General features: G+C 42.7%; 11 protein-coding genes across 11 annotated transcripts; 5 read left to right on the top strand and 6 right to left on the bottom strand.

Annotated features, from left to right (window-relative positions):
* Positions 1–1,225: 1,225 nt before the first annotated feature.
* ATNIH1004_001210 (uncharacterized protein) lies at positions 1,226–2,923 on the bottom strand (the record flags this gene model as incomplete). Its single annotated transcript, XM_033565910.1, has 4 exons — positions 1,226–1,837; positions 1,885–2,364; positions 2,422–2,698; positions 2,769–2,923. 4 exons carry the CDS (start codon positions 2,921–2,923, stop codon positions 1,226–1,228), a joined length of 1,524 nt encoding a protein of 507 aa, XP_033431667.1.
* A 273-nt stretch (positions 2,924–3,196) lies between these two features.
* On the bottom strand, positions 3,197–4,375 carry ATNIH1004_001209 (hydrogen/calcium exchanger domain-containing protein; the record flags this gene model as incomplete). Its single annotated transcript, XM_033565909.1, has 3 exons — positions 3,197–3,506; positions 3,563–3,859; positions 3,921–4,375. The coding sequence occupies 3 exons, from the start codon at positions 4,373–4,375 to the stop codon at positions 3,197–3,199; spliced, it is 1,062 nt and encodes a 353-aa protein (XP_033431666.1).
* Positions 4,376–7,980: 3,605 nt separating this feature from the next.
* Positions 7,981–9,755, top strand: CYS4 (cystathionine beta-synthase CYS4; the record flags this gene model as incomplete). Its single annotated transcript, XM_033565908.1, has 4 exons — positions 7,981–8,185; positions 8,245–8,331; positions 8,395–9,071; positions 9,135–9,755. The coding sequence occupies 4 exons, from the start codon at positions 7,981–7,983 to the stop codon at positions 9,753–9,755; spliced, it is 1,590 nt and encodes a 529-aa protein (XP_033431665.1).
* A 443-nt stretch (positions 9,756–10,198) lies between these two features.
* On the bottom strand, positions 10,199–11,229 carry ATNIH1004_001207 (signal recognition particle receptor subunit beta; the record flags this gene model as incomplete). The annotated part of the gene is made up of 2 exons (XM_033565907.1): positions 10,199–10,945; positions 11,020–11,229. 2 exons carry the CDS (start codon positions 11,227–11,229, stop codon positions 10,199–10,201), a joined length of 957 nt encoding a protein of 318 aa, XP_033431664.1.
* A 921-nt stretch (positions 11,230–12,150) lies between these two features.
* On the top strand, positions 12,151–12,657 carry ATNIH1004_001206 (putative beta-1,6-glucan biosynthesis protein (Knh1); the record flags this gene model as incomplete). Its single annotated transcript, XM_033565906.1, has 2 exons — positions 12,151–12,507; positions 12,592–12,657. 2 exons carry the CDS (start codon positions 12,151–12,153, stop codon positions 12,655–12,657), a joined length of 423 nt encoding a protein of 140 aa, XP_033431663.1.
* Positions 12,658–13,012: 355 nt separating this feature from the next.
* Positions 13,013–13,932, bottom strand: ATNIH1004_001205 (glutamate 5-kinase; the record flags this gene model as incomplete). The annotated part of the gene is made up of 2 exons (XM_033565905.1): positions 13,013–13,834; positions 13,885–13,932. 2 exons carry the CDS (start codon positions 13,930–13,932, stop codon positions 13,013–13,015), a joined length of 870 nt encoding a protein of 289 aa, XP_033431662.1.
* A 799-nt stretch (positions 13,933–14,731) lies between these two features.
* On the top strand, positions 14,732–15,566 carry ATP23 (mitochondrial inner membrane protease ATP23; the record flags this gene model as incomplete). The annotated part of the gene is made up of 3 exons (XM_033565904.1): positions 14,732–14,960; positions 15,020–15,279; positions 15,339–15,566. 3 exons carry the CDS (start codon positions 14,732–14,734, stop codon positions 15,564–15,566), a joined length of 717 nt encoding a protein of 238 aa, XP_033431661.1.
* Positions 15,567–15,853: 287 nt separating this feature from the next.
* Positions 15,854–17,138, bottom strand: IPL1 (aurora family serine/threonine-protein kinase; the record flags this gene model as incomplete). The annotated part of the gene is made up of 3 exons (XM_033565903.1): positions 15,854–15,988; positions 16,041–16,991; positions 17,043–17,138. The coding sequence occupies 3 exons, from the start codon at positions 17,136–17,138 to the stop codon at positions 15,854–15,856; spliced, it is 1,182 nt and encodes a 393-aa protein (XP_033431660.1).
* Positions 17,139–17,462: 324 nt separating this feature from the next.
* ATNIH1004_001202 (TIP41 family protein) lies at positions 17,463–18,415 on the top strand (the record flags this gene model as incomplete). Its single annotated transcript, XM_033565902.1, has 4 exons — positions 17,463–17,740; positions 17,788–18,178; positions 18,242–18,349; positions 18,410–18,415. The coding sequence occupies 4 exons, from the start codon at positions 17,463–17,465 to the stop codon at positions 18,413–18,415; spliced, it is 783 nt and encodes a 260-aa protein (XP_033431659.1).
* Positions 18,416–19,705: 1,290 nt separating this feature from the next.
* CBP3 (uncharacterized protein) lies at positions 19,706–20,812 on the top strand (the record flags this gene model as incomplete). Its single annotated transcript, XM_033565901.1, has 3 exons — positions 19,706–19,774; positions 19,846–20,221; positions 20,295–20,812. 3 exons carry the CDS (start codon positions 19,706–19,708, stop codon positions 20,810–20,812), a joined length of 963 nt encoding a protein of 320 aa, XP_033431658.1.
* Positions 20,813–21,161: 349 nt separating this feature from the next.
* On the bottom strand, positions 21,162–23,582 carry ATNIH1004_001200 (bifunctional aminopeptidase/epoxide hydrolase; the record flags this gene model as incomplete). Its single annotated transcript, XM_033565900.1, has 8 exons — positions 21,162–21,288; positions 21,343–21,824; positions 21,914–22,106; positions 22,163–22,169; positions 22,536–22,560; positions 22,614–22,731; positions 22,787–22,947; positions 23,259–23,582. The coding sequence occupies 8 exons, from the start codon at positions 23,580–23,582 to the stop codon at positions 21,162–21,164; spliced, it is 1,437 nt and encodes a 478-aa protein (XP_033431657.1).
* Positions 23,583–26,785: the final 3,203 nt, after the last annotated feature.

Below are 26,785 nucleotides of genomic sequence, written 5' to 3'. Positions count from 1 at the left end.
CGGGGACCAGAGGACTGTACACCTTTGGGTTATCTGGAGGATCTATATATGAGATCGTAGGCTCAAATGAACAAATTCGTCTAGATTGAGCGATTATAGTAGCCAGGCATAAATCTAATAGACAGCAAATAGACAGCAGCAGCTACAAGTAATAGCTAACAATAGGAACTGATACCTTGGCCTCTTTTTCATTGCGAGATGGCTAGCAAAAGTAATAACAGAAATAAACAGAAACATGTGGTTGAGTAATGTCATGGGTTTGAGCCGCCTGATTGTACATAGATACAGCCTACCATGCAGAGACTAAAGAAAAGCATACAGCTTGTTATTTCTTTGCATTTCAAGTACCAAAGTTATCATTAAGATTTTTCATGAGACAGCATAAAGGATGGGACGGGCCAAGGGAAGAAATAATAATAAAAGGGTTATAAAGAGTTTATGTGTTCAACATTAGTATCAAGTGCCTACAGCGTTAGAGCAGTGCACCCCTGCAGATTAGCAAATTTCTTAATGATCATCATCTACAATAATGGATCTAATAAAATAAGATGTTATCAACAAAGCAACCTATAGGCAGTAGGATGGTTGATGCCCCGGTGAACAAAATAAAGGCATGATATGTGGCTGCCTCAGTCATGCGGCACAATTAGCTAGTCAGCCGGTCAAAGGACAATGAGAGGGAGTTTATTTTGGTTATTTTCTTTATCCTTCCTTCAGTCCTTTTTCTTTCTTTCTTTCTTTCTCTCTTTCTTCTGGACAAGGGGCAGCGCTAATTGAGATGTTGTTTTGATATTTTTCTCTACTTCTAGGAGCCCTTCATTAAGAGCCTCATACAATGAAGTGAAAGGGATGTTTGGGCGACCAAGATGAAACCTCTTCAGAGATCCTGGCTAGTGAGGTCAAGTATTTCGTAGCAGTTGGTTTCATAGGCAACAGGCTTACATCCCTTATACCTCTTTATGCCATGTGGACAATTCTAATCTTCCCTTTGATAAGATGGCTGACAAGAGACATGACTATGCAAATCATGTGGCGCGGAACTACATCGCACCAGCCACATAGAATTGCACCCCGTGGACTAACTATTGGCAGATGATTAGTGAATACTGACACTAGTAAAAGAGCGCCGAGGTCTAAAACAGCTTTCTTCACAACAAATGTGATAGTATCCTTTTTACTTGCAGGAGCTCTGGAGCTACGAAATTTGATCAATAATTGTTCTAATTCATGCCCACTTTTCCATGAAACTCTTCCGGTTATTGTCTCGTCGATGAAGCACGTCCCAGTTTAGTTGTTCAATATCTTTTTGGATACGCCGCAGCTGTAATTCAAGTTGCGGAAGGCTATTCTCATGGCCCACATGGCAAAAAGAGTCACCGTGATCACTTGGGTGTAGAGATAATGACAAAAGTCGGGTAGCTCTGTCAGTTGGGGCTGTTTCTGCCACCAATGATGCATCTGCAGCGAACGCATAACTGCTCGAGCACTCGAACATGTGCAGTCGTTTCTCGTGTAGAGCAACGATGGACCCATCCTCTTCTGCTCGGAACACCAATTCAGAAGGCATACTGACTCGGCGCAAAAGGCCAGCGAGAAACTGAAATTCGGGAAGGAGGCCAACATTACCCTCGGAAGGAGCAGGCATCGGCGTAGGCTGAACAGGACGTCTCTTCCATGTTTCTCGCCTTGCGGTATGTGGATTTGGGAATTGTTCGCCCACCTCGTATTGAAGCGTGGCGCTCAAAGTCTCGAGGGTACTGCAAAATGATTCGCGGTCCTGCAAATATTTAGTGAAGTCTTCGGCCGAGACTATCATTTCAGCTATCAAATCTATAATCTAATTTAAGTTAGATTTTGTGATGTAAAGTTTGAGAAGAGGCTTACGTAGTCGAGTTTTTTGTGGGCAGCGATGCGCATTTTGCCGTGACGATTGTGAAGCTCACGTAAGATGGGTTCCCCGTACCGCTGTTTTGAAGAAATCTCGGCGAGGACATCGATTTCTGGATATAAAGATTCTAATTCGTCCTCCAATGTAGCCATACCTTCATCTTCGGTTTCTCTTAAACAGTGTCCAGGCTTCTGGCTATCTTGGATACTTTCCAAATATGATCTGTCAAGCCGGTGCTGTATTTCTTCGGCGACATATTGTGAGAGCCGTGTGTCCAGGTCCAGCGTATGCTTGACGAATAAGGCGTCATCGCCAGTTGTATTTACTTCAGTCACAAGTTTCTCTATATCAGTGAATATCCTATCATCCTCCTTCATCAAGATTGTCAGCACGGAAAGTATTTTCCTTCCGTCAGTTGTCGCCTTTTCAGACTCATTTTTCAGAGTCAGGCTCAATTCGTGGGCCAACTCAGTAGCCTATACGAGATAAATCAGCCAGCGCCCATCATCTGAAATCTCGTAAGAAATCATTACCATTGTATTTATACTTTGCCTTCGTGATTCGTGTCTTTGGCCTAGGCGTTCCGCGTCCTTTTTATGCCCAAGTTTTCGTTCGCTTTCCATGCTAAACTGCTTGTTCAGGAAGTCGTGTTGTAATGCTAAGATTTCATTCTGTTTCTGAATCGCGGCTGTTGATGTGTTCAAGGATTCGATCGCACCCCGAAGGTCTTCGTCTAGGAATGGCCTAGTCATATCCACGTCCGAGAGATTGAGGGTCTCTAAGGCGCCAGAACTTCCTAGTTCTAAGTATCTGGTATTTAATGTCATTTATTTAGTCAATTGAATTTAGTGTAAGGTTCGACCTGGTAATGGTGGCATACGAGATGAGCTCTTCTTGTGACAGGAGAGTGTCATCAACCAGGAGTCCCAAGGCCGATTTGGCGGCTTCATCATTGAGAGCTAGTTTGATTTCGTCATGTTTTATATGAATATCATGAGATTTGAAGGCCGACAGGACAATGTTGACTGGGTCCATTGAGCTTCCCTTTGTTTGTTTGGTTCAGACATACCAGAGGTACCTGCTAATGCTGTCTTGGTCCAGTAGCAAACTATTGACCGCCCCACACAAAAGTGGAGGTGCTACAGTTTAACTAACCACCAACATAGAGCTACTAATCCACCTACAAATGTGCATTATTAATATCATACTCTTGTGTATAACAGAAACAGCTCCAATTCTATACTACACCCCCTGGTCCACAGGGAAAGTATCATACTGTGTATGAATTCCCTCCTAAATATGTACGGCTTATGCTTCATGGTGGGCCAACTTGATACCCTGAGGTTCGACCTTGGGGTAATACCACGTTGTAACAGCGATGATCACATAAATCAAGACGCAAAGTCCTCCTTCAAGATAATTGGACTTTCCGTCACGCAAGAAATTACCCACAACGAGGATAGACAGGACTACCAGAACAATCATGAATATTTCAAAGTTAAGGCCCATATCCTTGCCAAGGCCCCAACCTACTAGGACTGCGAGTGGTGCATTCAGAAAGGCCGTCTGGATTGATGGACCAAGGCAATGGAAGAGTGCGAAATTAATTTGGTTATCCCTACACAGTGTCAGTAATTCTCCAGATGGACCGGTTGAGCGAGACGGTTCACCCACCAGGCTTCATCGATGGCGGTCAGATGTTCTGCTGCCTTTTCGACCAGGGGAACAAGAATCAGGCCCATGAAATTGTCCGACACGTTTCTTTCGTGAACAATGCTTTCAATCTCTTGGACCAGGAACACTGCCGACATGCAGACACAAACCAATGATATGACAATAGCTAGAAAACATTCAGTTAATGTAAGCTTCGCTCGCTTGAGTTCTTTCTCTCGATCTTCGTCTTGGTGTTCATCCAACTCAAGCACTTCGTCAAATATACTATGATGGCTGCGCAGATTATAGAACAAGTACCTAACGCATAGCATGAGCAGGAGAAACCGCTAGTCAAAGGTGGTAACATAAGCTAGCTCACATCAGAAAAGCCACAAGAAGGATGACAGAGGTAGACCGGCTGATGACCAGAGTGGAATGTGATAGCTCTTCTGGTGAGATATTTATATTCGACGGGCTTCCGCTCAATGCCGAGTGAAAGGCACTTGGAATCAGTAGGCCAAAGCCCGCGACCAGCAAGAGCCCCGTGCCCACTTCGCTTACAGCCTCATGGAAAGACTGATGTTCGCGACGAAGCCCTCCGAAAAAGAAACATAGTCCTAAACAGAGCAAGAGGTTTGCCAAGATAGACCCCAAAATAGCAGCCTGGATTACAGGTATAAGGTTTCCTCCTTCATCTTTGTGGAGCAGAACCATGAAAAGGACTATCTCCACGACCGATGTCAGTGTCGTCTCTAACAGGACACCGAACACCTTGGGCAGCTTTTTCGCGAGCTCTCCGCCCGCAAAACCAAGTAAATTGGCTGACGGCACCATAGCAATATAATTAAGAGAGAAAATCCAGACAGGAAGGTCCCGTCGAGCAAAGTAAGCAAAGTAGATAGCGATTGCTGCAGGAACAACCGGCCAAAGAATATTCACTAGCATTGACAGTGTACAGGTACTCTTAAAACACACTTTTAGGAAATGGATTGGATGAACTCCACGTCTTCCACTCTCTCCCGCAGCGTTAATGTGGAATACACCATGGTGGGGTGCATTGTCACTGTGTGTAGGAAGCATGAGCACAGAGTCCTCATGCGATCTTGGGAATTGTTTAGAAGGTTCCCCTTTGTCTCTTAAATCCTCTTGCTGAGCGAAAGGCAGCTGTTCGGCGCTTCCCATATTGACACGACAAGCAGAGTTCGCAATGTAGATATTTAGGAAGATCGATATGCAGGTGTATGAAAACTTGAAAGAGTAAAAGAAGTGGTGCTGAAGTGACAACCAGGGGTGTGAGCTGGCTGCCACAATATTTTTGGGGGAAAAAAAACATATTATTATTAGTATTTGTTTATTATTACTTTTACGGACATACATATCAGCATGTTGTATTAAGTGATCAGCACCCACCCACCTTTAACAAATACCTAAGACAGCTAGAACTTAGCCTGCTAAGCCCCTCGATCTTCAGGGACCACGACATTGGCAGGGTCTTAAACTGTATCATGATATTATCAATATGCACATATGGAAAACATTGGCAAGGCCTCAGAATGGAGTCATTGATGCCACCTAGCTGTATGCTGTACGGAGTACTCCGGAGTATGTCTAAAACTTGTAGGATGAAGTATAGTCTAATAATAATCATCGCACAAAATGACTTAATGATAACATGATAAGTATATTGTGTTCAAAAAAATAGAAAATTGACAATCTAACCTGCACAGTTAAATTCTGTTAATAGTAAAATTTTCTAGAAAAGAATAATGATTAGTTAACTTATATATAGGTTAACAAACAAACATTACGTGTAGCGGTCTTTGACTTGTATTTGTATATTTTCTAGTGAGAAAAATAGGGAGAAAGACAGGTGCGGAAGCGGTTAATAAGCCATGTTTACTCTCTAGATTAATTATCCTCCTGACACAGCCACAGATCTAGACCATACCAAGGAGAGTAGAATCCTAAATAGGTTTAACGTAATCGGACACCGAAGTGTCAACGGATTTTCAAGCGCACAGCACCTACGCCACTATTACCACCAACCACTATGAATAATTATAAAATTAAGAGATAATAATAAATTAAAGCTATTTACTTACATATTTCAACCAGTTATAGCTAATTTGGCCACAGTTGCTACATGTCTGGGGCCTTCGTTTCCTCTGGGATATTTCCTTCTCCTTCTACTACTCGTGTATTTGTTATTTGGCTTCAAAGCCAGTAAGACTACCCCCATTTTAAATAAACTTATTAGACATTTTTTTCTTCGGCTTGTCCTGCTTCTCCTGCGCTGCATAGAACTGATGTAGTTAATATTTAACTAAAATAGCTTCCTGTATATTCTTCTGCGCACCCTTAATTATCTTATCAACTGCCTGAATCATTATGGAGGCAGATAAATTGCTTTTTTTTGTCTGGAGATGTTGAATGCGCCAGAATATCCCCAGGTGTCTTCCGTGGGCCAATATTTTATTGCTATGAGCAGAAGATGGAGGTGTTGGTGTTTTTAACTTAATAGAAAGCTTCGAAGGTACTTTCTTTAGGTCTGAAGGAATTTGACCAGTTGCTCTAAATCCACTGTAGATATTAGATGGTGATAATGCATGTTAATAAACTGTAGGATAATAAGATAAAAAGTTGTTCTCGTAAATAAAATAAATCTCTCAAAGCATTATCTCCGCAACACTCTTTTTATATGCCTTTTTTAGAGTAGAAAAGCAGCTCACACCAAGTGGTTGTAAATATAAAGGGGCAACTTCTATTTATACAGAATTTATCAATTACATAATTAATTTAAGTTAGTTAAGTTATTAAGAATTAATTTCCGGTATTAACTGTAAAGGGCTGGGGCGTTTAAACTTCTCGGGCCTATGGTTCCTGTTGTCCCCGTTGGCCCTATTGCCCCTTTTTCTCACTCGTACTGATCCGATATTCTTGTGGAATTATACAATACGTATTGATGCTTCTTTCCAGCAAGAATAATCTAAGCAGGTAATGCGCATCCAGTAGAATTAACTGCAACAATAAAAGTTTCCCACTTGCGATTCCCTGATTGTAGATTCTTTGCTCGACTTCCTCTTATTTCTAAGCCACAAATAACCTTGTAGTTGATATAACACCCATCTGGAAGCTAGTCTCATCCATATTGTAGATATCTTTATCCAGAATCTTATACTTAGCTTGGTATTGGGGGAGAGTTTATACCAGTTATAAATAAGCTTTGGATCTTCATATTTTGCGCGTTGATAGCCATACTTCCGATTATATTTGCAGCGTAGCTCTGGACGATGCTTTACAAACGTTTTACCCACTTTATACTAAGGGGTGGGAGATAAGGAGGAGGATAATAGCCACGGAGAGAGCAATAATCCTGCTAGATACTGGACAGTTGCAATCCAAGGAGGTAAATCACCTTGATATATATTAAGAATCCATGCTAAAAAAGTAAATTCTTTGGTAACTAATAGCTTTCTGCAGTTTACAAGTCTATCAGCACGCGCAAGAACTCTAACTTGTCTATAAAGGGTTCGGTAGTTGACATCAAATGCTGCTGCAGCCTTTGGGTTAGAGATATAATGGCCTTTTTTTAATGCATTAAGGGCTAGAATAATTCGCTCTTCTTTAGAAATATCCACCATTTTGATGATATGGATGGATATGGGACAGTGGTGGTGGTGATGATGTAGGAGGTGTTGGTTAGCGGTAATTACCCTTGACGCTCAGTGTCGGATTACGTTAGATGGGCATCCATTCAGAAAGCTTCAACTTAATTAGTTGATATGGTGTAACTGTACATACTGAAGTAGATGCCACGCATTGGAAAGAGCTTTATATGCCGAATCCTTACTAATTATCTAGTAAGTTGTTACAGAGTACTACAGTGTATCCTGGCTCTCAGAGTAATTAACAGACTACTCCGTACTCTTAATAACTATTATTAGTGCTACTGGCTGCTCTGTAAGTACCAGATAGCTTAATTAAACCACCTGTAGTGCCAGAATACTAGAAGATTTATCTAGCCTATCTACGGCCAGTACCCTTTCTAGTGCAGTGAATCTTCCTTAATAACTAGTTAGATATACTAGGTATGTATATAGTTGGTTTCAATTCACCACGATTGAGATAAAAAGAGAAATCTTGAGAGGCAGTTTTACAAACCTTCTACTTTGGCAAGGGTAGGTAGACACGGCGTATATACCGATACTGATATTGTCTATTGGTATTATGCCACTAGTCTGTCATACGAAAAATAGTGGCGGCCAACGGCTACCATCGGGAGGGGTACCGTTCTTGTGAGTTTTTTCCCCCTGTTGCGAAACCTGCCTTTTGTGGATCAACTAAAAACCTTTGCATCTTTTATAACTTCGATTTTATGGTCTCTCTTCTGGCATCCCACCTAGTCACATAAATTATTCACCAATTTTTCCTTTACTAATATGTCCTCCTCTACTACCCCAGCCGCTCCTCCAGTGGCTCTAGACAAGATTACCCAGCAAATCGGCAATACCCCTCTAGTGCGCTTAAATAGGCTTCCTCGTAGTCTTGGAATCGAGGCGACTGTTTTTGCGAAGTTAGAATACTTCAATGCAGGCGGGAGTGTCAAAGACAGAATTGCCTTGCGCATGATTGAGGAGGCAGAACGTACAGGCCGAATAAAGCCTGGTGACACTTTAATTGAACCCACAAGTGGAAATACGTAGGTCTTGCTGCCACTGCTAGAATTAATCATCATATTGACATCATGTCATCTAGCGGTATTGGGCTCGCCCTTGTCGCAGCTGTCAAAGGTAAGTCTTCCTTGGAGTTCTTTCGCGACCGGCCTCATTGACTCTCCCTTGTCCATCTTCTAGGCTACAAGACCATCATCACGCTCCCCGAAAAGATGTCCGCTGAGAAAGTAGCCGTTTTACGTGCATTAAATGCAACCATCATCCGTACTCCTAACGAGGCGGCATATGATTCGCCTGAGTCCCATATCGGAGTGGCCAAGCGTCTCGAGAAAGAGCTACCGAATGCTCACATCTTGGACCAATATGGAAATGAAAACAATCCATTAGCTCATGAGTTCGGTACTGCCGAAGAAATTTGGACCCAGACAGATGGACAAATTAAAGCTATTGTCGCCGGTGCAGGCACAGGCGGGACCATCACTGGGTTAGCTCGGGGTCTCAAGAAGCACAACCCCAACGTTCATGTCATAGGAGCAGACCCACAGGGATCTATCCTTGCTATCCCCCCAACCCTCAACGAGGAACATGCAAATGAACCTTACAAAGTTGAAGGCATTGGATATGATTTCATTCCTGAAGTTCTCGACCAGCACGCAATTGATAAATGGTACAAAACCAACGATAAAGAATCCTTCCAATATGCTCGTCGCTTAATAGCAGAGGAGGGCCTCCTTATCGGTGGAAGCAGCGGAAGTGCTATCTCAGCTCTGGTGCAAGCCGCAAAAGACAACGTCTTTGGCAAAGATGATGTGGTGGTTGTCATTTTGCCCGATAGTATAAGAAGCTATCTCACCAAGGTAATCGAAGGCCTGTTCGCTCATTTCTTAGATACCTACTAGTGCTCTTTCTGACTGATACAGTTCGCCGATGATGACTGGCTCGCTGCAAATGGACTTTTGCCCTCTCCACTCGCCGGCACTCCTTCCTATTCCACGGCGCCACAAGAACAACGGGATGACTTTGCTGGATCGAAAGTCAATTCATTGCGATTGAAGCCAATTACGACGGTCCAATCCAATACACCCTGCGAGAATGCAATTGAGATAATGCGAGATAGAGGATTTGACCAACTTCCTGTCCTTGCGTCTTCTGGAAAGAAGCTTGTTGGATTAATTACACTAGGAAATATTCTTAGCCGGCTGACACATGGACGGGCCACAGGAAAGAGTCCTGTCGCAGATGTCATGTTCAATTTTAGCAAAATACCCGAGATTGTCACTGATCCTAGGGACATAGGACTGATCAGTTCGAGGCTGGAGGGAACTAATTTGAACGATGCTTCACAACCCCGTATCCAAAATCGCAAGTTCGTGGAGATCACTATGGACACACCTCTTAGTGTCCTAAATCGTTTCTTTGAATGGAACAGTGCAGCTATTGTTACCGAAAAAGATGAGCATGGTGCAATGAAGCCGGTTGCAGTCGCAACGAAAGTTGACCTACTCACGTGGATGCTTCATCATAATAAGAATGCTTTCTGAACTCAAAGAGCCGAGATGCAAGTATTGGAACCCACTGTCGAGTTTTTGCTCACCTATATGGGAGCTGAACGGTAGCGGGCCAGGGTTTGATTGGGGAATACTTGCTTGATTTATATAGAATATAGATAAGGCCTACACCACTTAGCGCAGTTAATACTAGCTCAAATTCCGGGGCTTATTGGAGTCATTGGCTCCTAATTGACTCCTCATTTTATATTGCTGCTTCTTTTTTCCCCTATTTTTTCTTGGCAGATCCCTCACTTTAGCCGTGTGTTCGATCCTCTTCAAGCATAGATATTGGCGAAATGGATGATCATGGCAACTCGGGCTAGACATGACTATGATCTATGTATGCACCAGACAGCTGAACCCGCAACTAGATATGAATCCTCCAACCCTTATTTTCCTAAATACATCGACATCTAAGATTGAGTCATCGAGTGTCATAGGCACTGGCCAATCCATTCTTCCCACTTCCTTACACCTGTCCCAATAATGCTTCCCTCGTCGCCTTTGACAGCACCACCAACAACTTCAACTCTCACCCCGACTTCATCCTCCAAAAGTTTAAAGCTAAAGGTATTCCGTATATCACTACTTCCCAGAATTTCGTCCTCATCTTCCTCTATGACAGAATCTGCACTGACATCCACAATACCCTTACTTTTAGATTTGCGAATCCTATCCATCTCTGCCTCTAGTTTCTCCTGCACTGATCTCGAAGGCAGGGCAGTGAAGAGGTCTTGCTTGTTGGCAGCAACAAGTACAGGAATTTCAGAAGCCGCTTTGATTGAAGATCGTCCCTTCCTCAGAGCACGTCTCTGGAGAATCAAGAGCACGTCATACAAATAGGAAGCTGCTTCCCGCAAAGCATTCACCTCGGAGAGAGCAGCAGTGTCGACAAGAAAGATAACTCCGCGTAGCTTGGACTTGTTGTCTTTCGACGATAGCATTGAGTGGAGCTCTGAGAGCACCCGCGACTCACGTAGTTTTCCATGGCCGGGGGTATCCTTCAAACGATATTTAATCGGGTTTCTAGAAATATCCTTCAAGGAGGAGTCATTGACGGACCGGTAGCGATTCGAAGCAGTAGGAACGGAGGCGGGCAGGCTGACTGTAGCTAAGGCGGATGCTTGAGACATATGTGTGAGCCGCGATTGCTTCGCGAGAGATGATGATTTTGTTTCAAGCTGCCAAAGTCAGGTATTCGTACGTCAGCGATAGCTGCCAAAGGCCACAAGATACCAAGAGTAGCCAGACTTACCAGCGACAGAAGAGCCGTCTTGCCTGCTCCACTCGGTCCAATAAGCAGAAAATTACAGAGCGACGGAGAAGCAACCGTCTGGTAGAAAATTAGGTGCAACAAAACCGGTAGCCCAAAAGCGATGAGCGCCGTAATAGCAATAGCAATGGGATTTCCTTCAAGCAAACTGGTAGCTATGCCACCAATGGACCAACCCATATGATTTTGCATATTCAAACTAATCTGATAAAAGAAGGGAATAAATACACAAACTAAAAAAGATTTGCATTCATATATGTAAGTGAGTGTGCTAAGATTAGGGAAATATAAGAGCTTGAGCTCCTCGCATACCGAGCTTGGCTGTTTGATCGACCAAATTTGGTTGGTGGTGGATTCCGCATCTGATCATGCCACCCTATTGCTGCTTTAAGGGCCTGAGTATGCCGCCCCACCCTTTTTTGAGCTACTACCAGTATGTATACTAGACGGAAGGGGGGCAGGTTTGTTATGTTAACCTGGAGTTCTGCATACCGGTGGTTCACAGGGGGTGTGACCTCTAGGTTCCAGGTTGGCAGGGTGTAAACCCTTTCCATCTGCCACCCATTAATTTATGCGTGCTGTTCTTTTAGCTTCTGCACTTATACTTTTTATTTTTGCCTTCAACGTGAACATAGTACTGTTATCATGAGGTTCCTCCGTTCGCTAACTTTAATTTTTACTTTGCTCTCAACTGTTTTGGCAGATGTCCAATTCACTGAGCCAGTGACTGGTACAGTAATGAAAACAGGGCATGTTGTAACGGCTCACTGGAAAGAATCTGGAAAGCTTCCTCATATATCGGACCTAGTCCTATATAATCTCTATCTCTGTGCCGTCCGAGACACACCTGACTCTTATGTGGGTTCCCATTATATTGTCGAACATTCATCCTTATCACCGGTTGACCGAGAGGGCCTATATAGGAAGAAGTGGATCTTGTCATTAAAGATGGTATCTTCGCGCGTGGAAACTCAGTCTCCTTCAGGGTCCAACCAGATATCAGAATTGACAAACCAGAGGCATAGTAAGACTATCTGATATACTCATTATATGTGGTTGGTATTTTTTTTTGCTGAAGGGCATCCTTTGCCTTTGCTTAACAGTTTCCTGAAAATGGTCGCTTTCGGGCCTGAGACCATGGTGATCAACTATTCAGAACGGTTTACAGTTACTGAAATGACCGGCTTGTTTTCATCTCCTCGTCCCATAAAAGGAGTTCACGGCCATGGGGATTTGCGGAAAAAAGAAGTTGTAGGGGAATATACAATCCCTTATCAACTACAAACAGGGCTTACAAGATATGCACCAATGGCGAAGAAGCCTGGGAGCACAATTCCCGGAAAGTCGTCACCTGTCCCTCAGTTTCCCGCCAGCGCTTATGATATTGCGACGACATACCTTCCTGCGCCTAAAATCCAGACTACAATCTCTGCCTCTCGGACATACTCTGTGGTCAGCGTTGAGAATACTGTATGTAATACAAATGTTCAGTCGGCTCTTAGCCTCTCACATCTATCGTATCTAGAAATCTAACGTTCTTGCCTTTGTATCTAGGCCTCCCCGGCGCCACATCCCCATGATATTCATATGAAGAGGTTCTTAGAAAGATGGAAAGACTAAAATCCCATGATATGTATAAAATTTCAAGTGGACGCGCAGAATATAACAAAACACGTCCATCTTTGGTTTCATATTTTGAATCATCTCGAGGTAGCCTTAACACATCTACCCACACGCTTTGGCTACCGTTGAATCTTAGTTATTGGAGCCAGAAGAGAGGCCTTTGCCATGATACAATCTGTCTACTATATAAATTTTCTGGTTTATAGATGTCTTGTCGTCCCGAACAAGTTAATCGCCTCAAATAATATTGTCAGGATTCGTAACTATTCATCCTCAACCTCAATGCTCAGGAAATGTACAAAAAAAAGTTCATCAGTTAAATCCTCAGGTGCAAAATCAATTAGCAGTCTCCCTACTTTCGCAGGGAATCGTCTAATTTGAGGAAAGAAATATTTTCTCGAAGAGCAACATATTCGCTGTCTGCATATCCCAGTAAAGACTGTATTTGAGTACTCCTGTGACCCTTTATGCGTGTGATTTCATGGCTACTGTAATTGACCAATGCACGACCAACCTCCTTGGGTTCTTGGCCATGATGGAGAAAATCACCATTTAGAGAATTCGGCGAAATTCTCTGCACCACAACTAATTTGACTGCTTCTTGTTGCGCAAAGTGGCCGTCCACCTCTATGACACCTGCTGGGAGGAGACCAGCTTTGTTTAGGAGGGCATTATATGCCCCATGATCAATATAAACTGTGCCGCGTGGTTTTAGCCCATGAAGTAGCCAAAATGAACGAGATTGTATGGGGCTCTCAGATGGCAAGAAACGTGTATGGAGCGGGGGGGGCGGACATTGACTGCTTTCACTTTCGAGGGCCGCAGGAGACGCAGAAGTGTCACGTTCAATTCGTTGGAGATAATCCACAATCTCATGGACATTACCGGGTTTCGAGCTCTTAGTGATAATTGTTGTCACGCCAGCACTCGTACCCAATTTGGCAGCTACGATCTTCGTGCTCATGCCCCCAGTACCCAAAGACGAGCCAGCAGAAGAGACATCGGCTTCCAGTGAAGATACATCAGAGACTACTTCAATTGGGCGCGCATCTGGGCTGTGCCGTGGATTGGCAGTATAAAGGCAGTCAACATCCGTCATTAAGAAAAGGTAATCAGCTTTGACCATAGCAGCTGTTATGGCAGACAATGTGTCATTATCACCAAATTTGATTTCCTAGCTGCGTGTCAGTCTTACTTAGGGGATAAGAGCTGGTTTAGACTCACGGAAACAGCTAAAGTATCGTTCTCATTTACTATAGGGATTACTCCCATTTCAAAAAGTTGCGCGAACGTATTTTGCGCATTTATATATTGTGTTCTCTATTAGTATATTAGGGGGCATATTTTTATATCACGTACAACCATGGAGGGCCTTACATCTGCGATGTCATTCCTAGTCAAAAGTATCTGTGCAACTGGAAGCCGAAGATGGGAAAATAGGCCGTCCCAAAGAGTCATAAGTCTGCACTGCCCAACAGCTGCTAGAGCCTTCCAGAAAAAATTCGGTCAATTATTGCAAAATACCCAGTAAAAACAGCAGTTATACCTGTATGCGGGGAAGATTGCTCGGTCTTTCACCTGTATCCATCCTCCGCAAACCCACGCCAACAGCACCGGAGGAAACAAGGACCACATTGTGCCCCTCCCTGCGAAGTTTCGCAGTTGTTTCAACTATAAGTGTAAGAATTGATAGAATCGGTTCGTGTGTATTTTCATCGACAATAGAACTTGTTCCTGTAGAGAAAGTTAAAATGGTTCAAGCGTAATGTGAAATCAGGTTGATGTCGGCACCTAGTTTGATGACAATCGTCAGCCGTCGAGAGGTCATTGTGTTGGTGGCAGATGTGGTTTAATTTCAAAGCCACCCAATACAGACTCTCTGAATATACCGCTGTTCCCTTTAAGATGTTGAATATCATTTCTAGAGCCAAAGGTCGGCACAATACCTTACTACAATAATAGGTCCTTTCTTTCTGCAACCTGTCACCGCCATTGCGGAGAATTGCGGCAAAATCCTGGTTTCTCCTCGACACCTTGTTCTTGGAAAATTTAGTGCTCACATCTTTCCGACATGCCTGACTCTGAGTGGCCTGGCGCGGCCGCGCACTCAGATGATCATCGTGACACAGGATATACACCAGGTAACGATGTATGGACCCAATGGCGCAATATCTTTGCCATGTTGTCGGGGAAGATGTCAGACGAGGGAAAGGAACAGTTCCGGGTTGCAAGAGATGTTCGAAATGAAGTTGCGGACTGCAAGCGCTGCGAAGATCAGCGAGATTATCTACTTCAGTGGAGTGGGCTTCCAATCCCGTCTCTTCTATGGATAGCAAGTGACTCAATGAACTTCTTCCAGGCCCAGTTATTCGTTTTCTGAGCGACAATATTCGACAACTTGGAGGAGATCTTTCTAGCCACAACATCTACTGCCGTAGGTGCACAAACAGGAAGGCTGGGGGATTTGATCCCGAATATGGTATTCTTCTCTGCGCAAATGAAATGAAAGACCAAGGGCACCTTGAGGACACAATGGCCCATGAAATGGTCCATGCCTATGACCATCTAAGATTTAAAGTTAATTGGGCAGATAACCTGCGGCATGCAGCCTGCACCGAGGTAGGAAGAACAAGACCTGCCCTGTGACCACAAAATTCAATTTACCGACTAAATTCCAGATTCGTGCCAGCTCGCTCAGCGGAGAATGCAGATGGGCAAGAGAGTTTTTCCGACGAGGTCAGTGGAAAGTCACACAGCAGCATCAGGAATGCGTGCGAAGAAGAGCCATTTTATCTGTACGGGCAAGACCCTCGTGTAAAGATGAGGCACATGCGGAAAAGGTTGTGAATGAAGTTTGGGACAGCTGCTTCAGAGACACGCGACCGTTCGACGAGATTTACCGATAACACCATACGCCCTTTTTGTATACTCTTACCACCTACTCAATGTGGGAAAACTCCATTGCAATGTATTACGCCCAATGCTCTTCGCCAGATATATCAGATGCAACTGTATTCGAGCATACCCCGAACGAAAGAAAATCCCGCACAAGACAACTCTGAACTCCAATACAAAACCCCTTAGGAAAAACGCCTCAGCCCCATGAAGGTTGATATGCACGAACAATGGAACAGAAATCCAACACCAAAAAAAAAAAAAAAAAAAAATACCCGCTTGCAAATTGATGCGAACTTCAAACTTTACCCTCTTTCGATAACCCTGAACTCCGCTTCAAAATTTTCTCATCTTTGACACAATGTTTCAAAATCCAGGCATGCCGCTGTATTTCGTCAAGAGAAATTCGTTTCTCTGGCTCGAGTACTAGAAGCTATAAAAGGTAAGCAGAGCGGATGTTACTGGAATATCAGATGTGGACATACTCGTTTAATCAAATCCTTAGCTTCTGGGCTCACAAATGAAGGCACCGCCATGTCTGCTCGAGCAATCCGTCTCTGGGTCATGACTGGGGTATCTTCAAAAGGTGCTTCTCCAACCAAAAATTCGTAGGTCAACACGCCCAAGCTCCACAAGTCAACTTTCTCATTGTAATAGCTGTCTTGGGTTCCTGGCTTGAGCATCTCAGGGGGGAGGTAATCCAATGTGCCACACATTGTCTGTCTCCTGTTATTAGGCGCGTGGACACTCCAGCCAAAATCGCTAATTTTTATTTCGCCGTGGATCCCAACAAGAATATTTTCGGGCTTGATATCGCGGTGCATGACATGTTTCTTGTGTAAATATTTCAAAGCAGCAGCCATTTGAGCGATATACTGGGCAGCCTTCCACTCGGGAAACCGATGTTCTTTGCGAAGGTGTTTATATAATTCACCCCGACCGGCGAACTCCAAGATCAAGAAAATCCGCTTGCTGTCATGGAAGTGGCCATATAGTCTCAGAACATTAGGATGGCGTAGGTTGCTTTGTATTTCAATCTCACGCCTGACTTGCTTCTGCACTCCACCTTGTTGAAGTTCAGACTTATGAAGGACTTTGAGTGCACATACAAAGCCTGAAGATCGCTCCTTGGCCAGATAAACTCGGCCAAACTTTCCTTTTCCCAAAGGCTTACCAATCTCGAACATTCCAAGGTGTAGCTTTTTTGGTGCTGGCTGCTCGTAAAGTGTGGGGTGACGCTGATCGCCATTTTCATCTATATTGCGTTGTGATATGGTGACCCCCTTTGGAGGGGAAGAGCTAGCATTCATTGCGTTCACCTTATTGTCATTGGTGTTTTGTAGTGCCAGTTTTAACAGGTTTGACCTATTTGACCCACTTGTCAAATGTGCTGCAGTCCCAAGTCCTGAAAGGGACATCGCTGTTGACAGAGAGCTCTGGAAGCCAACATTAGCTGAGCGTCCATTTTATAAATACAGAGATATTACCTTATGCTTCGGATAACTGCCCTGGTTGTTCCCAGACTCGTTCTCATCTTTGACAGATAGGTGCTCGAGACGAGCTTCTAGTGCCTTAGTCGACATCCTGATACGCTGAGGAAAATAAATAGAGAGCAAAAAACAAGTACAGTAGCTGAAGATACCCGTGATTTATTTGAGCATTATTATAAAGCAGCATCCATTAGTTAACTGGGGGAAAATGAGAGAGTGAGGGAAAGAGGATAAAATTGGAGCTGTTCGGCTGTTTACTAAGGTCCGTTCCTTAACAGATCACCCCAGCAACGTATCGGACTGATCATTTCTCCGAAACCGCGGGGTATTTAGATATTCTCGGATGAACCGCCTGAGGAAACCTTGGCTGCCAGTAATGCCACAGCTACAGTAACATCTGGTCACCCGGCTACAAATATGTCGGCTTTCCAAAAGCCAAGTTCCATATCTGTTAAGGGATTCAGGATTTCTACTCAGAAGCGACCTATACTCAAAGCCGATCCGATCGAGGACATGACAAACCAGTTGGGTATCGCCCCACCAGAGATGATTTTTGGTGATAACTATGTAACTATTGATTATGAAATGGGAAATTGGGGCATCACTTTCAACGCGTTTGATGCCTTGGATCGTGTAGATAAGACAGGCTCATCAATGTTAAAAGTTGCACATTCGAAAGAATGGCAAAAAAGCAGGTATGTCGGGCTCCCTATTTGAAGCACGGCGTTGACAATCAGGGTAGGGAGAAAAACCACGAAGGGATCAAAGAAGTTGTCAAACCATTTGACTGGTCCTATAGCACAGACTATCCGGGTACTCTTCTTGCGGGAAGCCCGCCGTTTGAGAAAACAAACAAGCCCATTCCTGTCGAATTGCTAAAACGTCCGGATCCCATCTTATTTTTCGATGATGTCGTTTTATATGAAGATGAACTCGCTGACAATGGGATCACGACGTTGTCATGTAAGATTCGTGTCATGCCAAACCGTCTGCTTCTGCTTTTGAGATTTTTCATGAGGCTTGATAATGTTCTGTTTCGCCTTCGCGATACGAGAGTGTATATTGATTTTGAAAGACTGGAAGTGATTCGTGAACACCAGTCCAAAGAATGCGATTACGAGACTGTCCGCCAGGTATATTTACAGCTACCCGGACACCCACAAATAGAGAAATGGGAGCTGACAATGTCTCTATAGGTCTTGGCAACTACCAGAGAGGATGTTCCAGCCGTTATGAGAGATCCCAACAGACTATCAGAAATCCTTCCGCTTCTTGAGAAGCGGTTGGAACGAGTCGTGTTGGGGGTTAGCAGCAAAACAGGGGCAGTTGCAGCCACAATGCCTTGCCCATAATTTTGGACAGAGGTGTAGAAGGAGATATTCTATATATCGCGGAAAGTAAATTGTATACATTCACTATCTTGCGATGGAGGCGCTCACTACGTCCAGTACCTCTCATTCAAAATTGGACACAAACTACTAGCAAAACATTATCACTTACTAATTTGAGATTGTGCCGGACAGTTCAGGTACATTTCTGCACATAACATTATACTTCGGCCACTCCATCGGCGGCGATATTTCACTGCAAGTTCAAGCTCTCCAAATATATGTACCATTTGTCCACATCCACCAGATAATGCTCATTATAAGTGCCTATTAAACTAACACATACAGCTCCTATTGAGCTAGAAAAGAGAAATCTATATTGATGCTCTTCCCACTGCCCTGATATCTATCACAGTAATCGGGAAATGTCAGACAAGCGAATTAATCAGGGTTCAACTCGATCCCATTATCTTCAAATTCTCACTAAAACAAATGGACAGTATGCTACTAGGCCTACTGTCTCTGTGGAAGGTGTTAGGCAGACAATTGGTTATCTATCGATAGATATTAAATTTGTTCTAGTAATAGACTATACATGTACAATTACATATTAAACCACCACTCATTTCTACATTTATTATATCACTCTTCCTATAATCATATTGAATTTCATAATCTTATTCCATCGTCCGCATCATTAGTTCGGACATTTGGAGAAATTTGCAGAAATAAAGATAGAGTTGCTACACAAAGGTTTTCCTGAACAATAGTATAGTGCAATGATCAGGTGTCGTCTTCCAATGAAGCGGGTTGCAACCTCGATAATTGGTGGGAAGGCCGGCGTATTAGGCGGTAAGTAGTATAACTAGCAATTTTTATGCTCTGTAGGTACAGAGTACTAGACATACAGTAGGAGGATAAAGTACTCGTTCACCCCTCCCCTTGGCCCCGACTTGACCGGACACCTCCTCTGTCTTACAACCTACCTAGATCACGCAGAACATGTAGGCAGAGCATACCAAATATCTCTAGGATGGGATGAGAGATTTATGCTCGGATTACTCGTTGTATAACAGGTGTTATTGAGGCAGATGATTGGTATGCTACATGCACCTGACAAACGTTTGAACAGCGGAATTACCGATAGGTATAAGCAGGCGGGCGGTGTAGGCAGAAAACGAGGAAACTTTTTCTCACTGCCAAGGCTCTATCTTATTGGATATTCTGGCAAACAGTGCAAACATTGAATGCAGCAGGCGATGCGGACCACATTTGGCAAGATTGACATGGTTCAGCGCTTCAATAATTCAGAAATCTGACTTATGCTTCAAGATGCCTTGCCAGAACTTAAACAGCACATGGATGCGGGGCATTCGCAATCCTCGATGCATGAGACTTCAGGTATGCTTCTTCATCAGCTCGATAAAATTTCTGAGAAGTGTCCTCCAGACTAATTGGACTTTGAGCCGTAGGAGCAAAAACTTAAGAAGTCACCGATTTTGTCCACAACACTGCAATGTTATTCCTACACGTGCAGTAGTATTTTCCAGGGCTATAATTCGAAATCGGTACATCATCTGAGTCGACAGCTGCGACCAATAGCCCTGTCGTCTCCCAGCCCTGTTCTGCAAAGCAACAGAGCCTCTTCACGACTCTCTCGGGTTATGATGCCGGGCAGTGGTGCTGCAGCAGAGACATATGTGGCATACGGAATGACACAAAAACTTTTCGAGGCCTGCTCGAGTCAAGCGGATTACAGTATCCCCCAGCTGTCTGGGAAGGGGACACAGATCACTAAAACTGCAGCTGGTGAAGACCTTGGTGTAGGAGCTGGGTGGTGGTATGAAGGTTTGTTCAGCCCATTGAGCCGAAAATGCTCCCTAAATAGATGTTAGTGTGTAACTAATTTCATGAGCGACAGATCTGGGACTCATTCCGACGTTTTCTACCTGGTCGCAAATCACATTCCTGCACATGTACATGCTAACCGTTCGATTACGTGCATTACCATCACACGAAAGTTTCCAGACATATTCGAGACACTTGATCGACCATTTCTCACATAATGCTGAGCATAGGATGGATGCCCTGCATGGCTTGACCAGTCGTGCTATTCGAAACAAATTTCTGAAGGATCTGTTTATCCAGTGGCGAGGCGTTCTTGCAGCTTATGATGAGGGCATCGTCAAAGGAGACGCTGTCTTGGGGGCAGCAGTTTGGAGAAATTTATGGAAAGCGAGCCACACAGAACCAGACGGGACTGAGTTAGACTGGACGAAGGTTGCCCGGGTTGTCGTGTATATGAGGCGAGTGATCTCGGAGTTATCGCAAGTAAATGAGGCAGATTTGATACTCCGGTTGAGTAACCGAAACAGTGAGCAGCTCGGCATTTTCGGGTATTCAGTTTTGGATAGAAATATGGTTCATGTGAAACGGTAATTTCACCATTATGATAGCTTGCATAATTCTGTGCATGGGTCTTTCATCTTCTTATGTTTTGTATTAATCTAGATACTTCCGCTTGGCGACAGATTCCCTAATAAACCCAGACAACATAAAATGTATTGTATATACCTGATGACATAGCCAAGTTTCAGAATCCAGTATCAATAGGTTAATATCTCAATATAAATATATCGGAGTATGTCCTCGAGCCAAATAATAGAAGTTACCTGGCGGCAAACATTCCATATATTGGTAAAACTATTCCGAAGTGTATTTATTGTCAGGCACGGGCCGCACGGCGGTAATATAGAAATAGACAAAGCATAAGACTATGCTCAGTCAATTATAGGCCTTTCGTTCCAAAAAGGTCTTTCTCAATCATAGCTCGGCAGATGGGATGATAGAAGTCTCTATGTTTCTCAAAAGTCTCTATCGCAAGAGCACGATCAAACTTGTGCAAGTTGCGATAACTATACAATCCAATTAGTGTGAATCTTATTTACTCAAGTGTAGGATACACTTACAGAGGTCGCACAAACTTCATTCTCCCAACCTTTCCTAACAATTCTGCCGTTGGTCCAAGAACACTTTCATCGCCAGCTTTCAGGCCTATTTGGAAATACAGATTGGCGATCTCTATGTTCTCACTTGTAGCAAGTCCATAAACCTTACCCAAGAGTTGGGATAGTTCAGGTGTGAGCAAGTGCTCAAACAGAATTTGTTCCAAGAATACCACGACCTGGTTCGCGGTCAAATCTTGAACATCGCTTGGCTGCGGTTTGAACGATTCGGGGAACGATTTCCACTTTTTCGATAGCTCATATACAACATCAACAAGAGAAGTATCAAAGGAAGGCTTTGGGGGTAGTCCAGGCGCATAGAACCATGCATCCCAGTCAAGCATTTTCAGAAGTTCAGTGGCCTCAATATCTGACTTAAAAAAGCTCAAAATAGCGTCCTTGAATTCGTAGGAATCGAGCGATTTTCCTTTAAACGTTGTGAAATACTGAAACGCAGGAATTAGCGGATATTTCTCCAGGTTAATTATCAAAACCTTACATAGGGAATGAATTCATCAAATTTTTTTTTGCCAACCAACGTCTCCAAATGGAATAGAAAATTAAATCCCTTTTCATAGGGAATGCTTGAGAATGCATCGTCAGGGTCCTTCCCCTTAAGGTCAGTGATTAGTTTGGTAAATTCATGATCATGTCCATAGTGGTCCACAGAATCAGTAAGTGCTTTCCAGCCAATAATAGCTGAGAAATGTCGATAAGGTTCACCGTGACTAGAATTAATCAACATTGAAAAAGTCAACAATTTTAGCTATCCTAGATTACTCACACCGCAGCTAATATCTAAAGAGTGGTCAGTGAGAAATTGTATTTTCATCGGAAGGACACAATAGGGGACATGATAGGGGAAAACACAAACCCGTCTCTCGAGATAAGTTGTCCAGCCTTCATTCAACCAGAAATGTTCCCATGAGGCATTGGTGACAAGGTTACCACTCCAGCTATGCGCAAGCTCATGGGCAATTACATCAACATTTTCCCTATCCTAGTACTCATGTCAGTGTTGACCGACGGCTACTGCCCTGATTGAGAAGCAAGGAGATCTACTTTTGAGATGATGCTTGGCGTGGCAAATGTGAAAATTGGATTCTCCATACCCCCATATGGGAAGCTTGGAGGCAGGACCAGCACATTATACTTACCCCAAACATAGGGGTAGACAATTTTCTAGGTGCGGGTTAGTGTATGTTGCTCAGTTTAACACTTCGCAGGAAGCAAACCTCAATCACATCAATAAACTTTTCTGTATCCGCTTCAAGCTCCCACTGGCATTCTCGAAGTTTATCGGGGCTTGTTGCAACGGCACTTCGGGGTCCAATGGTTGCTTCCGAGATATCACTGTTGTTGATAGGTCGAGTTTAGCCATGAATACGAGAGTGTTGGCTTTACTTACCCACTAGCAAGAGCAAATAGATAACTTGGAATAGGAACCCTCTGTTTGAATTGATAAAGGGTCTTATCACCAGGCTGGGACGATTTTTCTGCGGGGTTATCAACCGGTAATCCACTGGCGATGACAGGCAGTGGGGAAGTTATATTGAAATCGAAAGTACACTTGACATCAGGTGTATCTTGGCATGGGAAAATGGACCGTGCATGGATGGCTTGACACTGCGAAACTACCTATTGTCAATATGTATTCCCTTCTTTCCCCCTCCTCCCCCCATCCTCTCTCTTTTGGACTCTTTTCATTCTGCGGGTGCCAAGCTTACACATATATGGATGTTTTTTATTCGATGTTTGAGTTGGCGACAGCCATTGAAGTGCAGTGCATTTATCAGTGGTTTCTACTGCAATCTAGATATCTGTCAGTTTGGTTGGGTTGGCCAGGTAAAAATAGCGCAGAAATCCACGTCGCAACATACATCAACAGCGATGGTCTCATTTAGATTTACACCCTGATCAAGTTTGATCTTTAGTGCAGCGCCATAGGGTTCCAGGCGAGGAAGAAGTTCCCAGGAAGAGGTCTTGCCATCTATTTTCACGCCACCAATATCCACATAGCTCGTGTCCAAAATAATATCGGTGCATTCTGCGGGAGTAGTCGATTTGAGTATATAAATAACATTCCCAACAAGCTTTTTCTGTTCAAATAAAATGTCAAAATTTGCAGAGATATGAGTAGATGTCCAGTTATTATAATTGCTCAGAGTATTGGGATCCCGAAGCGGATTGCTAACAGTCGCCATTGCACGTCTCCGAGCTTAGAAGAAAAAGGGTTGAAAAGAGTGAGATAGCTGAGCCGTCCGATGCGTTTGAATATTTTCGTCAGATGAATGCTGGCTGGTGGAGCTCCGAAGGAATCCAGATCACTACATCTAGGCTTGAGAGTTGAGATATAAAAGAGGCCATGTGGACTCAGTGGAGAGGGGCAGTGTACTTTGTGGAGGGGAACATGTACGGACCTAGTATTAACTAACTTCAATTTAGGTATAGAGCGGATAAATCTATATAAATATCTTAAATTACACTAGGTTTGTATTTAATATTGTACTCTAGCTTACTCCGTAGGTACATAGGCATTACTATGGCCGCCGATTTTATGTATTTATTTACTTTTGTGACTCTGTAGGGTAATCCAGACCTAACTAGCTAGCAGGTTTCTAGACAGATTCTGGGGAAGTAAATCATGTCAAACTATGCAAAGATCCATAGTTACATGGAAGGAAACTCCAGAATGCCAAGAACTATCGAGATACATCTTAATCATTACCTACCTCTGGCCTGTATTTTATAAATTTCTGAAATTACTACGCAGCCATTCATAGGGAGTTAACTAAGTAGGTAGGTGGTTATCGCCATATATATTCGATGCAGTGTTCATAATTACTTAATAGTAGTAGGTAAATAGTTACCTAGTTTGTTATTTGATAATGAAGTGATCAAAAGATAAGTAGGAAAAGATATTTTATGGAGGTAACGTAATCGGACACTGAGTGTCCGGGAACAACGAGTGTCTGATTTTTTACTCTGCTCCCCTGAATCTACAAATACTACAACTATTGCATAATTATTATAAATCCAAATATTTTCTATATACATGTTGGAAATCGGGATGCCTAAGGCACCCTCGTATATCCTAGTCCCGTGATCAGGGCCTAACGGACACGTAGACATAAGGAAGCGTTTGTCTACGCTCTCTCTCCTAGATAGAAGAATATACTCACCACGCGATACTAGATCGCACGATAGTTTCAATATACTATCTAGTCACCGCTATCCTAGCACCTCACGACATAGCTTCTTCCCCGAGATTCTCAACAATACAGAATAAAAATAAAGCTATTTACTAGGATATTTTAAATAATTATACCTAGTTTACCTATAATTACTACACTTTAAAGGCTTTTATTACTTTTTAAATAATTCTTTTTAAAGCAACTCCTTCTTTATCTGCTAAGGTTTTTGCTGGCTTTTTAAACCAGTAAAACTACCTTTATCTTAAATAAATTTTCAAGGTGCTTTCTTTTCTTTTTTTTTTTTACTAAAATATTTAAAACTAATATATTTTATACTATACTAGAACTTTCCTTTGCATGCTGATCTCTGCACCTTTAATTATTTTATTAACTGCCTGGGTAATTATTAAAGGGGATATTTTATTTTACTTAGCTTAAAGGTGTTTAATTCGCTTTTTTTACTATTTAAATTAGTAAAAATCCGCTGGTATTTTCCCTAGGCTAAATAATTTATTACTGTGGGCTGTAAATAGAGGTGTTGGTGTTTTTATTTATAGCTTAATAAAAAGCTTTAAAGGTACTCTCTATGGACTAAAAGGGATTAACCTAGTTACTATAAATCCACTCTGGATATTAGAGACTAGAGAGTAATAATATATATTAATAAGCTATAAAATAAAAATATAAAAAGTTATTTTTAAAGATTAAGTAAATCTTTCCCTGTATTATATTTATAATACTGTAATCACAGCTAGTTTAGTGTAACCGCGGAGACGGTAGATAAGTGAATTGGGAGCCAGACTTGGTATTACCAAGTCTAGTTGACCTTTTTGCAGTGGCGTGGCAATTGGGTGTACCCTGTAACCTAGTCTTACCCTTTTCGGACTAAGGAGATTACAACTTAATAAACTAGTTTACCTATTTCTAACTAAGGGGGGCTGGAGATGGCTTGGAGGATAAGGAAAAGAATAGCCATGCAGAGAATAATAATCCTGCTAAATATTTAATAATTTTAGGCCCTGGAGGCAAGCTATATTTGTATATATTAAGAATCTATGCTAATAAAATAGATTCCTTAGTTTTTAATAGCTTTTTATAGTTTGTTCTTATATCTGCGTGTGCAGAGACACCTTTAAAATATTTTTAAAAGGTTTGTTTATTAATATTAAATACTATTACTACTTTTAGGGTAAATAAAAATTAACTATTTTAAAGTATATTAAGGGCCAGGATGTAAAGGGGCGAAATGCCTTGCTATCTAATAACTAGATATACACAAAGAGGAATCGCTGAAAGGGAGAAAGGAAAGGGGAGGAAGTGTGCGTTCTCATACTACAAGGAGTCATGTGACTACGATAAGCGGACCAATCATATGTGTTCAATCGCAGCGAAGGTGAAGCCGAGCAACATACAGGCGTAGCCCGTGACACAGGATAATTTTTTTTATTATAAAAATTATCCTCCATTTAATAATATGGATAGTGTAAAATAATTTAAAATTTTTAGTAATACTATAGGAAAAAAATTAGACACTTAGTATTCCCAGATACTTAGTATTTAATTATAGTAATGTTATCTACATAGCTTTTATATAACTAAAGTACTGTATTTTATAAAAAAAATTATAGTTATAAAATATATAAGTACACTATATATTAGAAAATTAGTATTAGAAATTTTTAAAAATACAGGCCTAAGTACAATAGACATATAGTACATACCCCAGCTAGTTACCTATGTAGTACCTGTCATCCGGATGACTAATATGGATAGTGCCTGACAAATATGGCGACAACACGCAGGCACTCCGAAGACATGATCCCAGATCATACGATTCCACATCGTATGATATGGGATCCCCACGGCAGTGCACTGGAAGGCCTCGGTAGACACTAGGTTAAATAGCGGCCTGCTACCTTAAGTAGCAGACCAGACAGAGGACTCATCAAGCAGATAGCTTAGGCAATACATTCCTTCAGAAGACTCAATAGAATTCTCTCAGTCCTCCCCAGGGCCGGGCGGCCCTGGGGCCCCCCTTCCCATATTCGACTGTTCCTACGGCTCATGGTGTCCTACTACCTCGTCCAGTCCCCTATCTAACCGGCCGTGTGATGAGCGATATTGCATACCGATATTACAAACTATGCCAACACAGGATGAGTGGCTGATAGGAAACGTAAAAAGATATGAAGTACTCCGTAGGTACTCCATAC

The sequence above is a fragment of the Aspergillus tanneri genome (assembly GCF_003426965.1).
Source record: "Aspergillus tanneri strain NIH1004 chromosome Unknown AapTan_2_pilon_pilon_pilon, whole genome shotgun sequence".
NCBI classification, from domain to species: domain Eukaryota; kingdom Fungi; phylum Ascomycota; class Eurotiomycetes; order Eurotiales; family Aspergillaceae; genus Aspergillus; species Aspergillus tanneri.
Note: the sequence above shows the minus strand (reverse complement) of the source record. Positions and strands in the feature narration are given on the sequence as shown.